General features: G+C 36.0%; 1 protein-coding gene across 1 annotated transcript in view; it reads right to left on the bottom strand.

The window, feature by feature from the left end:
• Window positions 1-17,622, bottom strand: part of LOC136032974 (influenza virus NS1A-binding protein homolog A-like) — a 100,360-nt gene that overhangs the window by 67,362 nt on the left and 15,376 nt on the right. The window contains exon 3 of the mRNA XM_065713482.1: window positions 6,109-6,293. Within this exon, the coding sequence (XP_065569554.1) occupies window positions 6,109-6,293 (185 nt within the window). The remainder of the gene's footprint in view (window positions 1-6,108; window positions 6,294-17,622) is intronic.

The raw sequence follows: 17,622 nt of genomic DNA on the forward strand, positions 1-17,622 counted from the left end.
GCATGAAAAATTTGTCTGATTTTCCAAAAAGGGAGAAATATCCCCTTAAAAGTCGAAGAATCTTAATGAAAATCACACTATCAAGTACAGCGTATCAGAGAATCTTATTTCAGAGGATTTCGCCTTTATTTATGAAATTCTGAAATTTTCTTTTTTTTTTCGCCTCAATAAAGATCTCGAATGTGTGTTTAATTGTTTTTTTCTACGACCCATTGGTCCTAGAATATCAGGAGAGGGCTCATTTGAACGAAAATTAAAAGTTATTGTGTCCTCTTTAAGTAACCCAAAAGGTTTGAGGGCAACTAGACTATCTCCCCGCCCTTTTTTCCAAAATTGTCACATCAAAATTTTGAGATGGCAGTTTTGTTCATCATAGTTGAAAGGCCCACGAACTATGCCTTTGGGTATAACATGAACCTCACACCCCAGTCACAGGGGAAAGATCTATAAGTTAAGAAATTTGCCCATTGTCTACGCATAGAATTTGTTATTGGGAAGTATGCATACTTTTTCAGGTGGGGTGGGGGAGTGAATTTTCTGCTGAGGGTTATTCCACAGGAGAATTTTTCATGGGGAAGGAAAGTTTCAAGGGGTGAACTTATCAGGGGAAATTTTACACTGGGGGACTTTGGCAGAATTCCTTTACAAAATTCTTTTTATATATCTTGCCTTTTTTTGTCTCAATTTTACGCATAGGGTTATTAAGGATAATTGCCGGGGGTAAATTTTCACCGGTATTGAATGGTCTAGAGGATATTTCTGTGGGGAGGGGGATTTCAATGTGAAGGTGGGGCCAGATTTCCTGGCATTATTTAAAGAAACAATCATGAATTAAACAAAAAAATAACAAAATAAATAAAAATTAAAAAAACAAGTTTCATCATATTAAAAATTCTTTTTATATGTGCTGCTTTTTCCTTTTCGTCTCAATTTCACTCGTACACTTGTTAAGGGTAATTGTCGGGGGGTAAATTTTCACCGGTATTAAATTGTCTAGAGGATATTACCGTAGGGAAGGGGATTTCGCCGTGGAGGTGGGGCCAGATTTCCTGGCATTATTTTAAAAACGATCATGAATTGCATAAAAAAACAAGGTTTGTCAACTGAAAGTAAGGAGCAACATCAAAATTCAAAACGAACAAAAAGAGTACGTATATGAAGGGGGTTGCCCCCTCCTCAACACCTCTCCCTTTACGTTGTACTTTGAATTTCGTCACAATACTTTAAGAATAACTCCTGAAACACAAGGGTCGTTCAATTAGAACAATAAGAACTTTTTTAAAGGTACTAAAAACCTTTAATGTAAAGAGCAAAGCATTGAGGAGTGACCAGCCCCCTTCATATACGTAATAAACCCTGTTATTTTGGATATTCTTTACAGTTTTCAACTGGGTTTGCATGTAGTAGTGAATACGTTGTTACTTTGTCGTTTATGCTATGGTACTACATAAGAGTCGAACTTACAAGTTGTTGAATCGGAGCCTCACATAGTCTCCGAATTGAAGTATATCAAATACATTTTATTTTGCAATGGATACCCCATAAAATTACATGAAATCATTATAGAGAAAAGACAAAAAAGGCAGAAAAGAAGTCATCAACTCTAAATATCCAAACAGATATCATCCCATTGATGGATGAGAAGAAGCTTTTCACTGTCCAACCCTACATTCCAAAACCGAGTGATAAACTGAAAAGAATCCTTAAAAAAAAATTAAATTAATGTCACCTTTAAACATTCAAATACTATACATAGTTTTTTCAACAGTGGCAAAGATAAAACCATCCCCATTCTGGGTAGTGGTGCTTATAGAATTCCCTGTTCTTGTGGCCGTTTTTATATTGGAAGAACCCAACAGAAATTAGGGTAGAGGTTATTGGAACATAGGTGCTCAATAGACAAGGCCATGAGGCTACACCAAAGGTTTGAATTTTTTTATTCCACCTTGGCTCAATATTTGTACGATAATCCGCACTGTTTCATCTTATTTGAGAGCATCTCCATTATTGCCCCCGTTAAAAGTCTCATGCAAGATTTCAGGGAAGCGGTTGAGATAAAAAAAAAGCACATACACCAAAAGCTAGCTATCAATAGAGACACTGGGGAAACTTCTCTAAGTCCCATTTATGACCAAATTATTAATTCTGATCGTTTTCACATTCATCAACAAATTTATGTTGCACAATCAAATAAAATATTTGATAAAAATATACCTGGAAAGCGATTAGCCTTTAAATGAGCTGTAAGTAAAATTGAGAAATTGTAAAATGTCATTTAGACTTTTATTCAGTGTTTTGTATTCAGTTACCCTTTCACCGTTACTGAGAAAGGGTCCTCATATTTTAGTTTTGTGTTTTGTTTTAAGGTTTGTTTTTTTTTTATATTTTTATAAGCTTATTCTGCATTGAGGACGGTCAAGCAGAGGTCTTGACCGAAATATTTGCAAAATTTTTATTTTTTTTTTCCTGGCTGTTTATTGTCCTCGTTCTTCTTTTCTTTGCGATTTTTTGTGTATTAAATAAAAAAAAACAAGTTTTTTTAAATGAAAGTAAGGAGCGACATTAAACTTAAAACGAAATGAAATGACTCCGTTTATGAAAGAGGCTTTTCCTCCTCAACGGCCCGCTCTTTACGCAAATGTTTGACTCTTTCTCTTAACTCTATTTTTAAAACAGTAAGAAACTTTAGCGTAAAGACCGGGGCGTTGAGGAGGAAAAGCCCCTTTTTCAAAGGGGCTCCCCCTTTGAAATCTACCCCCTAAATAAAAAAAATCCCCCTGAAAACGTCTGTACACTTCTCAGTAACCATTACTATATGTAAACACAGGCCAAAGTTTGTAACTTGCAGCCCCTCCCACGGGGACTGCGGGGGAGTAAGTCGTCCCTAAGGACATAGTTATTAGGTTTTTCGACCATGGTGAATAAAATGGCTATCTCAGAATTTTGATCCGGTGACTTTTGGGAAAAAATGAGCGTGGGAGGGGGCCTAGGTGCCCTCCAATTTTTTGGTCACTTAAAAGAGCACTAGAACTTTTAATTTCCGTTAGAATGAGCCCTCTCGTGACATTCTAGGACCACTCAGTCGATACGATCGCCCCTGGGAAAAAAAAACAAATAAACACGCATCCGTGATCTGTCTTCTGGCAAAAAATGCGAAATTCCACATTTTTGTAGATAAGAGCTTGAAACTTATACAATAAGGTTCTCTGATGCGCTGAATCTGATGGTATGATTTTTGTTAAGATTGTATGACTTTTGGGGGGTGTTTCCCCCTATTTTCTAAAACGAGACAAATTTTCTCAGGCTCTACTTTTGATGGTATAATTGATCTTGATGAAACTTATATATTTAAAATCAGCATTAGAATGCGATTCTTTTGATATAACTATTGGTATCAAAATTCCATTTTTTAGAGTTTCGGTTACTGTTGAGCCGGGTCGCTCCTTACTACAGTTTGTTACCACGAACTGTTTGATTTTTGTATTAGTATCTGGTATTGATTCTGCCAGTCTTCGGTTTACTATAACATAAGTAAGGTTTCAGTAAGGTTTGCTGTCTTATTATCACGTGAATACCATGTCAACTTATGGGCCATTTTATGACCAAACAGCGTATTGGTTGTAACTAGATTGTTATACCTAGAAAATGGCAAAAGTCTGTAGCCATTACTGTTTTCTTTTCCTACACCAAATTTACCTAGGCTAGGATACCATCTATCCCTATTTCAATCGATCTGGGCGTTCAAATCTCCTAGTAAAAACACCATTTTTCTACCTGGGACTCTGTCTATTTGCTCATGTAACTGTAAGTAAAATTAATCTGAGTCACTAGTATCTCCGTTCGTCGGTTCAGCAGGGGCATATACTACTATAACTGAAACCCTGAACGTTTTAGTCATACAATGAGCAATTAGTATTCTATTATTAATACCTTCCCAACCTAAATAGGGCTTAGCAGCTTCCATATTCATCGGTCTATTGTTAAGGTTGTTTGTTTTCTTCTGCATGAAGTTAACTGAAAAAAATCTTTTCAACAAAGAACCTTTTCATATAAAAGTTAAGAGCTACCTTAAACCAAAGACTATTATATATAAAGTCAAGCAGTAATTCATGGTTATATCACTATCAACAAATAAATAAACCCAAAATAAATAGGAATTACAATACATTATTAGTTCAAACTTAAAACAAAACAGAAACTACCACAAGCAGAAACGGTGCTAATGCACCCAAGAATTCTAAACACTAGAACGTTATTTGCGTTTTCTCAAGAATAATTTTAGTTTCGAGCTGTATGCTTTTATTTATCATAACATCAAAAAGAAAAGAAAATCACCATAATGACCTATATTTCTGCAAATGCATTAATGAATGTAGATCAGGAGCTTAATATATTTATTCTTAAAAGCCTCAAAAATTTTGGATTCATTAGCGTTATAAAGAAGAAAACGTTTAATTAAATTTTGTTTTCCATTTAGAAAAACTAATTGCATTTAAGAATTAGTTCATATCCCCTCAGCATTCCCAAAAGGTTTTAAATTAATACACTTAGTTGTTTCTTAAATTGCAGATATACCCTTTTGATAACCCAGTAGCATGAATTCTCTTCTGATTTAGTTCGTCTTTGAGATATGTTGAAGGATATTATGTGTCGTTAATTAAGTTGTCCAGGTTTCAAATATCTTTTAATGTAGTTTTAAAACCCCCGCATGCGCAAAACCTGAATGCATATAATGTCTTTTCATTCATTTCAGGATCCCCAACAACATGCTCTCACAAGTTTCAACAGAATACCCTTAGCTGTATCTGAAATACAGCAAATACACCCTTTTTACAACCTGGAGATTCGCAGTGGCCGTAACTTTAGTCTTGAGGTCCCCTCGACATTCTCTGAAATTTTCAATGTAATACATGCTAAGATAATGCAGTTTTGCTCTCTTCTTAATCTGGATCCATATAGTGTCTTTTGATTTAGTTCAACACCCCCTAGAATCTTCAAATTAAAGCCCTGAGCTCTTTCTCAGATAATGGAGATACAACATAATGCAAAAATTACACTGAATACAATCAAAGCCAATGTTCATATCACCTTATACGACCTAAGAATTTAAATTAGAATCGGATATTTCAAATGTTAAGCTGGAAACCCGAAAAACTTGAGAAATATTCGCCATGCTAGGCAACAAAAACATTGGCAATCAAAAACGAACTGAATTAATTGAAAAAAAAAAATACTTTATGAAAAACAGCTTTTCAAAGAAAAATAAGAAGTCATATCAAGCTTACGAAGAGCAGAAACATATTCCTATAATAAACCAAACTTAAAACAACCAGAAATTAATATCAGAAGAAATTAAGAAAACTCAAAACGAGCAGAAGTTAAAATAAATATAATCACATCAAACAAATGGATAATAGATACTGATATATATAATTAAATAAATCCTAAAATGAGTAAAAAGTAAAAGATATACTCAATTCAAACTTAAAACGACAAAAAAAAATCAAACAGGAGTCTGGCCACTTCCTAATCTCCCCCTTTCCCCTACTCGTAAACATTCTTTAGACTTTCTAAAGTAAACGTTCTAATGAAAAAAAAAATTTAACCTTGAAAAAAATATAGTTAGTATAGTTATAATGATTAATTAGTTATTTTTTGTCAATGTTTTGAAAAATTGAAGCATACTTATCAATATACTAATAGTTTTTATTAAATCTGTTATTTTTGTGTGTGCTCTGATAAGTTATTTGGTTTCTATTCGTTTTGAGTTTCATTTATTCTTTGATAGTAAATCCTGGTTGTTTAAGTTTCAATTATTCAAGGAGTTTATTTCCACCTGTCTTAAGTTTAAAATGGCTCTTTACTTTTCTTTACAAAACCTCTTTCTCGGAAAGTTTTTTTTCCCCAGTTGATGAGAGTAAAAGAGAATTTTATACAACATAAACATACAAATATTTATACCATATAAGCGTAATAAGCTATTATTTACTTCACAACCTAACCTGGTAGATTTAAACTTAAAGTTACTTATGAAGTTAATGTAAAATTAAAACAGTTTACAACTTTCAGTGCACCTTCTGGGTAACTTCATAGGATTTAATGACTTACCTTCCAGTGTAGGCATAGTGAATAACAGTTTCTAGAGATTCTTTGTCAAAACCATCATTAAGTTTGTATTTTATGACTTTCTCATCATTTTTATGGTAGCGAATATCCGCATCGAACAAGTCAAAAAGATAGGGGCTAGCACATGCCAGAACCACACGATGAGCACTTATTTCGTACGTTCCAACCTATAATTAATTAGAGGACATCATAGTTATAAGACAAATTCTATTTGCTTTAAGTGCTAGTGACACTGTTTACATTCATTTGGCTAATTATTTGTCTCATTATTTAGATTTCGTCTGGTTTAAATAACATACTCAAAATTGACCTAAATATTAGGGGTTGCCGTTTCCCACCCCTTCTTTCCTTTTCTTTATTTTCACCCAATATGCTTCAATTTAATTTTTCGCGACAATATTTGGAAAGCGATATATAGGACAAAGTGGATACTTCGAAAATGTTTGTTTTGAAAGGGGGTTCATCGACAAGTTCTGTGCCTAAGATATTCACCACGGTCCTTTACTAAATAATCACCCCGGTAACCATATGAATGCAATATCCTATTTCATACTCAAAAGATTTCCACGAGTAGAGGGGACAAGATACTTTTGCCACACCCAGTTTCTACTTCATGCACCTCCTATTCCCAAGGAAAACCTAATAATTGGTGGGCAACTAAGAAATGCTGTTTAGGCCTTTAATTACTGCACAAACGGTATATCTTCATGCCTTCCAGTTCATTTTGTTTGTAGGCATTACCTGAGTCCTAAATTTATTCAATACCATGTCGACTTAGTTGTATCTGAATTGCTTCGCAGTATAAAATGCCAAGAAGTAAAATTTAACTAATGTGCAGGCTTTTTCTATTTGTCAAAAAAGGCAGTAGGGACTAAATTTTTTTTTTAAATAGTTCTACTCTTTAGATTCTATAGCCACTAGTTTCAGATGATCAGCTTTAAGAGGAAAAATCCATAGTCGCATCAACCTTAACTGATTTGATATTGCATTTTTAGTGGCGGTAGATTTTCTTTCATCTCTGCTCACAAATGGAACTCTATTAACAGCTTGCATTCCAACACGTATAACTACGAATACGGCATCCTTTGTAAATAGTATGTTCTCCTCTCTTAATTTGGTGCAGAATGGTCAAAATGAGGTAACCCTTCTTAGATTCCAGCTAGAAGAGACGCAATAGACGTATTTGACAGATATATGGATTTTGCCTCGCAGTTTGACTCTTTTTATGCATCAGTCAAAACTTATATTGATACTCACAGAACTTCACAGAAGCTGGAGAACAAAAATAACCTTTGGAAATATTATAAGTAAACAAAATCGAAAATTGTAGCTGCTGTTTGTCTTGAACGTTTCAACAAGAGCTAAGAGCTCATATGGCACTTGTGACGAGGCGAGAAGAGCTAAGAGCCAAGAGATCATCGCATGTAAATCGCATGTAAAAAATAAGTTGAAAGCGTTAGAAGACAATGAAAAAGATGAACATAGTGTAATTATGCTGTAAAATGAAATAATGGGCAGTTGTGCAGAATCATGTGGCCTGACTAAAAAATTAAAAAAGAATGAGGGATGCTTGGATTGCAAGTTAATGAAAGAAGAAGCAAAATATTTATCAAATCGTTTGAATGAATTTGATAGCGCGGAAGATCAAAGTCTGAGATTGGCTAAATATAAAGATAAAAGAAGAGAATATAAAAGTTTAATAAAAAGAAAAAAAAAAGAGTACGAGAATAAGAAGAAACTGGACATTGCTGATGATTTTAGAAATAAAGACTTTAAAAAGTTTTGGGGCTATATAAAGAATGATCGTGGAAGGGGAAATGTTAATACCCAGGCTGTTCCGGAAGCTGATTCATGGCCTGATTACCTAAATAATTTAGAAGGTGATTGTGTAGATCTTCAGGAGGTAGCGCATACCCCAGAGAATGGTTATTTATCCCATGAGGGAACATGGTTACGATTTAGTGGGTGATGTGAATGGCCAAGAGATTAAGTCAATATTTAAGAATTTAAAAGGTGGTACTGCTGCGGGTGTTGACGGTATACCAATATTGTTATTTAAGAATTTTCTTTCCATTTTCACGCCGATAATTGTTCTTTTTCGTAATAAGGTGTTAACGTCAGGGCAATGGCCAAGCGCTTGGAAGACATCATTGTTTATACCACTTTTTAAGAGAGGAAACCCGAAGGCTCATGAAAATTATCGTTTAATACCACTTGTCCCTGCTTTAAGTAAGGTTTTAGAGAAAATATTAGATACCAGGCTTTCCAATTGGTTAAATAGAAATAATTTAATACATGCGGAACAAGGAGGTTTCAGGACAGAGTATGGGACGACAGATAGTATGTTTATTTTCAAGGCATTAATAGATAAATATGGAAAGAGTAAAACTTTTCTTTATGTGGGATTTCTGGATCTCCATAAGGCTTTTGATAGTGTCGACAGAGAGTTATTGAATGATGCCATGCTAAATATTGGCCTTCCCCATTCATTTTTTAGATTGATAGTGAGCATGTATACTTGTGTGAGTGGAATCATTCAAGTTGGTAATAGGTTTTCGAAGCTTTTTGATATTAAGCGGGGAGTAAAACAGGGCAGCATCCTTTCACCTAAGTTGTTTAATATTTTTATTAATGACTAGCTGTTGGGGTGGCGCTTCGCGCCACCACAATACCTAGTTGGTGGGGGCGCTTCGCGACCCCACCAAGCCCCCCCCCCCGCGTGCGTAAGTCGTTACGCGCCATATTAGTTACGCACCATTGTAGCTGTGTCCCTGTGTCCCACCTGTGAATATAGATAAATATATGTATATATATATTTTTAACTACGTAAAACTTGCGAATATACAACATTCTTGGCTGTCCCATTGTCGGTGCATATAAATAGATTGTCAGGTTTACCGAATCTTGAACATGCAACATATAATTGTCCATGGGAAAAACAATATGTATTCAGATCTATACCTCATTATTCTAATGATTGCCCTTGAGCTTTGTTGGTGGTGATTGCTAATCGAACATTCCCTGTGTCCCCGTCGTCATTTATATATCCCCCTGTGCCCCCCAGCATCCCCATTGTAGTTGTTTCCCTGTGTTCCGGTCGTCATTTGTGTCCCGGTGTCCCAGTCTGTAATTTCTCTTTGAGTGTCGCGGTCGTCATTTATATTCCCTTTGTCCCGGTATGTCCCGGTCGTCATTTGTGTCCCTATGTCCCGGTCTGTAATTTTGTCAGTCGACAAACATGACGTCAGTCGACACACATACATGACGTCACTCGACAGACACACAAACAACTTATTTTTATATATATAGATGTTGTTAACTTTCTAGAGAATAGATGGGCTTCGAAAGTTAGCCTAGGGACTCAAAAACTATCTCTCTTATTATTTGCAGATGATATTGCTTTGGTGGCTAATAAACCGCAAGATCTACAGACTCTTTTGAATCTCATAGAAGAATATTTGCAGATAAAAAAATTAAGGCTGAATACTGAAAAGAGCGAAGTTGTTATTTTTAAAAAAAGGAGGGTTGGGGGCGATGAAAAATATACATTTAAACTTAATAATAAGGAACTATTTATAAGTAAAAGAATAAAATATTTAGGCTTTATCTTATCGGAAAACGGAAGCCTAAGGAGTCATGTTGATGAAATAATTAAGAGAGGTAGGGTGGCCATGTCAGCAATTTTTAGAAACCAAACGATAATGGGGATTAAAAACCTAAAAATGCATAAAATAATATTTAACACAAAAATTTTACCCATGATAGAATATAGAGCAGAGATATGGGGTGGAGAAACGGTGCTGCAACTGGAGTCCCTTCAGCTCCAGTATTATAAAAGAGTGTTTGGTCTACATCAGACAACTCATTCACAGATTCTGAAAGGTGATATGGGCCTGTTTTCTTTAAAGCTACGTAGGTATATTTTAATGCTTAGATTCTGGTTGAAGTTAAGTAAGAGTAATAAAGATAGACTAGTAAGAGTGGCATATGAAGAGATGTTGAAATGTGGTTTAAAAACCTCGTAGCCATCCCAAATTAAATCATTACTAGAAAAAGTAGGAATGCCTTATTTATGGAATAATGGTCTTTGCTCTAGTGATGTACCGCCAAATTTAGAAAGCCAGGTACGATTTATATTAGAGAGTTAGGAAATTCAACATTGGCAAGGGCTGGTTTTAGATTCTACAACCCTACAACATTATAATCAGGCAAAACATAGTTTTGGGGAGGAAGTTTATTTTAAATCTAATTTACCGGCTATGATTCTACGTCGTTGGATCCAGCTTAGGGCGAATTGTCTTCCATTCCAGAACAGGCAAAAAACGTTCGACAAAAATAAAATGATAGTTGGTGCTGATAGGCGGTATGTTTGTCCCCTTTGTAAAGATGATGAGGAAGACTTGGATCATTTTCTCCGGAAATGCCCGGTGCTCTTGGATTTACGGGAAATTTATTTGCATGGGATTAATTTGATGCTTCCGGGTATTCTAAAAAATAGTACCCCAACCACAATATTTCGAGAGGGAGTATATATAGATAAATCCTTAATAAGAAGAAAAAGTTTTAAATGACTAATTTCTTTTGTAGTTAGATTAGGCACTTTTTGCGTTGAATTCTGTTTTTTTGTGCGTGTTCGTACTGTTGTTAATTTCCTTACTTGTTTGTTATTTATTTATACTTTTGTGTGTATATAGCCCATGGGTTTTTTAAATACACCTATCTATCTATCTATATATCTATGGTATGAGCTCTAAAAAAATTCTATGAATCAATAGATTGATTTAAAAAGGAAAATAAGAGGCTTAATGCCGGTCAGGATTTAAAATAAAAGCTCTGAGTCACAATGTCCTTCTAAATATAAAAATTCATTAAGATCCGATCACCCATTCGTAAGTTATAAATACCTAATTTTTTCTAATTTTTCCTCTCCCTTTAGCCCCCAAGATGGTTGAATCTGGGAAAACGACTTTATCAAGTCAAATTGTTCAGCTCCCTGACACACCTACCAATTTTCATCGTCTTAGCACGCCCAGAAGCACCAAACTCGCCAAATCACTGAACCCCTCCCCCCAACTCCCCCAAAGAGAGCGAATCCAGTACGATTCTGTCAATCACGTATCAAGGACATTTGTTTATTCTATCCACCAAGCTTCATCCCGATTCCTCCACTCCCAGTGTTTTTCCAATATTTCCCACTCCAACTCCCCCCAATGTCAAAATATCTGGTCGGGATTTGAAATAAGAGCTCTGATACATGAATTCCTTCTAAAAATCAAATTTCATTAAGATCCAATCATCTATTCGTGAGATAAAAATACCCCAATTTTCACGTTTTCCAAAAATTCCAGTTTCCCCCTCCAACTCCCCCCAATGTCACAGGATCTGGTCGGAATTTAAAATTAGAACTTTAAAGCACAAGATCCTTCTAAATGTCAAATTTCATTAAGATCTGGTCACCCTTTCGTAAGTTACAAATACCTCAATTTTCAAAATTACCCCCCCCCCCAATTCCACCAGAGAGCAGATCTGATCCGGTTATGTCAGTCACGTATCTTAGACAGGTTTCTATTCTTCCCATCCAATTTCATCCTGATCTCACCGCTTTAAGTATTTTCTAAGATTTCCGGTCCCCCCAACTGCCCCCCCCCAATTACGCTTGATCCGGTTGAGATTTAAAATAAGAGATGATTTACGAGGTCCTTCTAAATATGAAGTTTCATGAAGATCCGATCACTCCTTCGTAAGTTAAAAATACGTTATTTTTCTTATTTTTCAGAATTATCCCCCCCCCCAATAGAGCGGATCCGTTCCAATTATGTAAATCACGTATCTAATACTTCTGATTATTTTCCCCACCAAGTTTCATCCCGATCCCTCCAATCTAAGCGTTTTCCATGATTTTAGGTTACCCCACCCCAAACTTCCCCCAATGTCACCAGATCTGGTCAGGATTTAAAATAATTGCTTTGAGGCACGATATCCTTCTAAATATCAAATTTCATTGAGATCCGATCGCCCGTTCGTAAGTTAAAAATACCTCATTTTTTCTAATTTTTCAGAATTAACCCCTCCCCCAACTACCCCAAAGAGAGCGGATCCGTTCCGTTTATGTCAATCATGTATCCAGGACTTGTGCTTATTTTTCCCACCAAGTTTCATCCCGATCCATCCACTCTAAGTGTTTTCAAAGTTTTAGGTTTCCCCCTCCCAACTCCCCCCCCCCAATGTCACCAGGTCCGGTCGGGTTTAAAATAAGAGTTCTGAGCCACGATATCCTTCTACATATCAAATTTCACTGAGATCCGATCACTAGTTCGTAAGTTAAAAATACCTCATTTTTTCTAATTTTTCAGAAATAACCCCCCCCCCCAACTACCCCAAAGAGAGCGGATCCGTTCCGATTATGTCAATCATGTATCTGGGACTTGTGCTTATTTTTCCCATCGCGTTTCATCCCGATCCCTCCACTCTAACTGTTTTCCAAGATTTTAGGTCCCCCCCCCTCCAAATCCCCCCAATGTCATCAGATACGGTCGGGATTTACAATAAGAGCTCTGAGAGACAATGTCATTCCAAACATCAAATTTCATTAAGATCCCATCACCCGCTCACAAGTTAAAAATACTTCATTTTTCTAGTTTTTACGAATTAACCGGCCCCCCACTCCCCCCAGATGGTAAAATTGGGAAAACGACTATTTCTAATTTAAGCTGGTCGTGTCCTTGATACGCCTGCCAAATTTCACCGTCCTAGCTTACCTGGAAGTGCCTAAAGTAGCAAAACCGGGACCGACAGACCGACAGAATTGGCGATTGCTATATGTCACTTGGTTAATACCAAGTGCCATAAGGTACATGGTAAAGCAATGGGCCTTATCCTGGATATAAATAGCTTTATCAATAAGCCATTGTTTGATTTCAAATTTACTTTACATTGTTTCATGTGTCTTTTGTTTTTCTCCAATTACATCGTTATGTTTCTATGGCCTTTAAACCTGAAGCATATTTTGTCTTTGATCATTCTACATGTTATCTTCGTAATTTTGGTAATATTCGGAGTCCATTCAGTAAATCAGTCAAATCAGATTTCAGCCTCCAGACTGATTGTTAGTCTACTTGGGATACTTTGTCTAAATTGGCTAGAAATTGTCATTCGTTTGGTCCCTTTAGAAGTATTTTAAAACCATTTTTGATCACTGGTTAATATATATATATATATATATATATATATATATATATATATATATATATATATATATATATATATATATATATATATATATATATATATATATATATATATATATATATATATATATATATATATATATATATATATATATATATATATATATATATATATATGTGTGTGTATATATATATATATATATATATATATATATATATATATATACATATATATATATATATATATATATATATATATATATACATATATATATATATATATATATATATATATATATATATATATATATATATTGCCGTGGCGCTGCGCACCCCAGCAACACGTGGAGTGTCAGCTAGACCCCCCCCCCTAAACCCCGAAACGATATAGAGAAGAAAAACTCAAAACTCGAAAAAAAAACTATTAAAGCGTTAATGCGAACAAATTCGGACACATGCAGTGTTTAAAAGAGTTTCTACAAAGTGCTAGTGATGTCACTGTATTACCATGTATTACCAGGAACTTGATAATTTCTACCAAGAACCCGGTTTGTGTTTCAGGTAGAATAAACAAAAAAAAATCTATGAAATCCTAGGCAATCATTCTGAACTCCTTATTTTTATATATTTTTTTTTTCTTAAGAAGAGGAAAATTCCAGAAGCAAAAAGAATAGAATGATCACAGAAAGTCGAGCAGAGCTTGGTGTACGCACAACTGTTATATACTTGGTGAGATCTAATTGGTTTTTTTGTTTATGGATGAGACTGTGCAGTTTTGCAAGTTTGGAATAATGTTAGCAAGCCAGAGGAGAAAAATATATGAAACTATTAGTAAAATCATCAAACTAGATGGAAGAACTAGATGTTTTGATAAGGATAAAAATTCATAAAATATCGAGTTTAAGAGAAAGGTATATATATCAAAGAAAACACAAGTAACAAGAGAAACCCTAAAAGAACCAAACCTACATCAGGAAAAGCCCACATTGCCTTACCTCTTTTCAAAACGTTCCAAGTTGCAGAAGCACACCTTAGCTTAAACCTCTCTTTCCTTACATAACAGCAGCTTGTGTTGGTTTCAACCAAAGAAAATAATTTGAATACCTAATCTTAGAAATGAAATTTTACTAATAATAAAATTTACCAGGCGCTAATTTCACCCGATGCGCGTGCTGAAAGCTAAATTCGGACCAAAACCCAAACAAGTTACCTCCATCACATAAGGTGTAAGTCATAAATAGTAGAGAGATATACTCAGTAACTTTACTTAAAATGCAAGAAATTGTAAGGTTCTAGTAAGAATAACAATCTAAAGATGATTTTCTGTTCATTGATGATTTGATATGAAGTTTTTTATGACGTTTGAATAAATTGCTTTTTTCTGCTCTGTTGGTGATTTGACAAAATAACAAAGAAAACGGAGTTTTCCCAAAAATTCCTGTACAGCGTGTTATGGTTGTCTCTCCTCGCTTCGTTTTCCTATATAGCTTAACAATCAGACTTCCTAATAGCCAGGAAGTCAGCTTTATAGCTATCAAGGTTGCTTCAGAAATTTGACAGCTGTCAGAGCTATTTCAGAAAGCTGATGACATGCAAACAATTTGTCAATTCCTTTTTCTCTGGTAAGTAGATACTTAGTGAAATAAGGCAGTATTGTCTAATGGTGGGCCTAATATTGGCTGCAGACACAGACAATGCAAATAATACACACTGTAGAGGGTGACAAGGACCTGCGTTTGCATTGATGCAGTATCCACCTATTTTTACAGAACACTTACATTTTGTTGTTAGTAATTCTTGGGAGTGGTCTTATTTGTCACTTTTCCTGTGTGAAGATTTTATATAGATACATAGCTCCTTGGGATAATGGCTAAAATTTCCGTTTTAAACAGGTTTATATAGATACACAGCTCCTGGGATCGAGGCTAAAATTTGTCATGGAGTCACTGCTAAAATCTCTGTAGCAGACTTATGAAAATTTTAAGGGCGAGGGTAAGGACTTCGACACAAAGAACCGTAAACATTGAAAATATTCTTTAGTCCTTACCTTTTAGATTGAAATGGAGAGAAAACAAGGATTGATGTCAGTCGGAATCTGTGGCAGAAGTTAACGACTCACGATATAACGAACGAGTTTTGGTAATTCAGTAGAAAAAGCTAAGCTGCAACTAGGAAGGCTAAACTAGTTGGATAGATTGGAGACTAGGATGCGTATGTTTGCTCATGTACCTTCTCTCTCTTTCTTTTTTATCTATTTTGTTTGTTTGTTTGATGCTTTTTTAGAAAAAATAAATGGTGGCAGGGGTGTAACTAAAAAAGTAAAAATATTAATAACCTGCATTTTGATTAGTTAAGGAAACTAAATCAAAATAGCATGCATTTTTATTAGTTCAGGGTTCGGACAGGTCGGTTCGTTTCAAATTATAGGCTCGGTCCTATTTATATAGGATTTCCCAAGCCCAAATATAGGATTCGGAAGGCTTCGGGATTAGATCGGTGGTAGATGGCGTGGGATGCCAGGTCACATAAATTCGTCATTTCCCGAGTTTCTCTTTTTTTTTTTTTAAATCAGATAGACATACTGTGCCAACGATTGACTGATACAGGTAAAATACCCGGAATCACTCTTGCTGCTTCTTGGGCATTAATTTCGATATGAGGTCAGTTTTTCTCTTTGCAAGAGACTGCTCCATTCTCACAGATTCCCCCATCTGCTCTCTTTCACTTATTCTGGACTTCACAGCTCCTTCGAGTAAAGAAACAGCTAGGGCAATGTCTATGGAGCTCTTGGACCCGGCAGCTTTCTTCATTCTATCGGTCACTTCTTGAAGTAGAGTATCTGCTACTGTTCTCTTTTCTCTGATGCTCTAAGTTTTTCTTTTCGCTTTCCAGGTCTTCTATTTCTTTCTTTTGTCGTGGACCTCCTGCAACTTCCACTTGTTGTCCTCTTCAAAAGCTCCTTTCTCCTTCTCGGATAGCTCTTCTTTTTTCTTTTCATGCAAATATTGTTGATACCAAGACCGTGCAGAACGTGCAAGATACAACAGTTCTTTTGTAATAACAAACCGTTCTGGTTTTCCTCCATTAAGTCTCAACCTGTCATATACCATGAGTCTCGCATCCAGAACGCGTTCAGACATTAATGCCTGGTCTTCACCAAGAATCCTACCAGAAAACGAGAACCCACGTTCAACATCTGCGCTGCCAGGCAATAACGTCAGCATCGCTTTGATAAGCTTGTTAAGTTCCGGGTAATTGCTGTCCCCGCGCTCATTCACCAGTCTAAAGTAATGGCTCCAAAAATGATCGATCCGAGTAATGTCCTCACGGGGTCCAGTTTCCGTTCGCAAAAGCAGCCACTCAGCCTGGGCGACGTCTGAGCTTGCTCCAACCGCAATCTCGCGTGCCACAGCCGCTATGTCTGCAATGCTTCTCGAATCCTTCATGTTGATTGGACTCAAAAACCGTAAAGCCTCTAGAAAACCATTCTTTTCCAGAGGACATTTGTTCAAAATATGGCGAATGCCCGTAATAAAAATTTTTCGCACATTGACATAGAAAATGGCCTTGTCTTTCAGAGTTGCTTTCTCACGGAAAGCTCGTTCCACATTTTCTGAAACTATGGGCTTTTCTGCAAATTTTTCAGCAAGGTTCAACATTTCTGGTGATAAATTTTTAATCTCGGTCATGATATCTGCAGTAAAGACCTGTCTCCAAAGCGTCATAACTAGTCTTTTGATCTCTGAGTTCAGAACATGAATGAGAGGCTCTTCTTTCTGGAACAGTTGGGTGAAACTTATGAACAGTTCTGCTGAGGCTAGAATAAACTCGAGTTGGGCCTTCATCGAGGCACTTCTGATATAAGCCACAATCTTCAGAAATTTGGGAGTGGACAGAAGTTTCCTCAGTTTTTTCTCTCTCGGCATGAAGATCACAAAGTACTCTAAGATTGCCGGCAACTGCTGCTTGATTCTAGAAAGGGCACGTCCGATCGTTAGCCAGCGGCTTCGGATATGCTATATGAAAGCGTTCTCTGGCACTCTTACTTTCTTTTGGCACTTTCAATAGTCTTCACAACGTGAAGGCCAGCCGTCAAAAAATGAATGCACAAGAATAACAAAGTCGGAACTTTCTTCTCCGAAAACCTGAAGACCTTTCAAGAAAGCGTTATGGATTATATGAATGTTTCAAGTACCAATATTCAACATTCCCTTTCCCGTCACTTTTTTTTGGCATTGAAATTGTTCCAAACACTTTTGTTGACGTTTGGTCCATCACTTCCAACCGTGATCAGTTTTTCAAGTGGCAA

The sequence above is a fragment of the Artemia franciscana genome, chromosome 1, assembly GCF_032884065.1.
Source record: "Artemia franciscana chromosome 1, ASM3288406v1, whole genome shotgun sequence".
NCBI lineage: Eukaryota > Metazoa > Arthropoda > Branchiopoda > Anostraca > Artemiidae > Artemia > Artemia franciscana.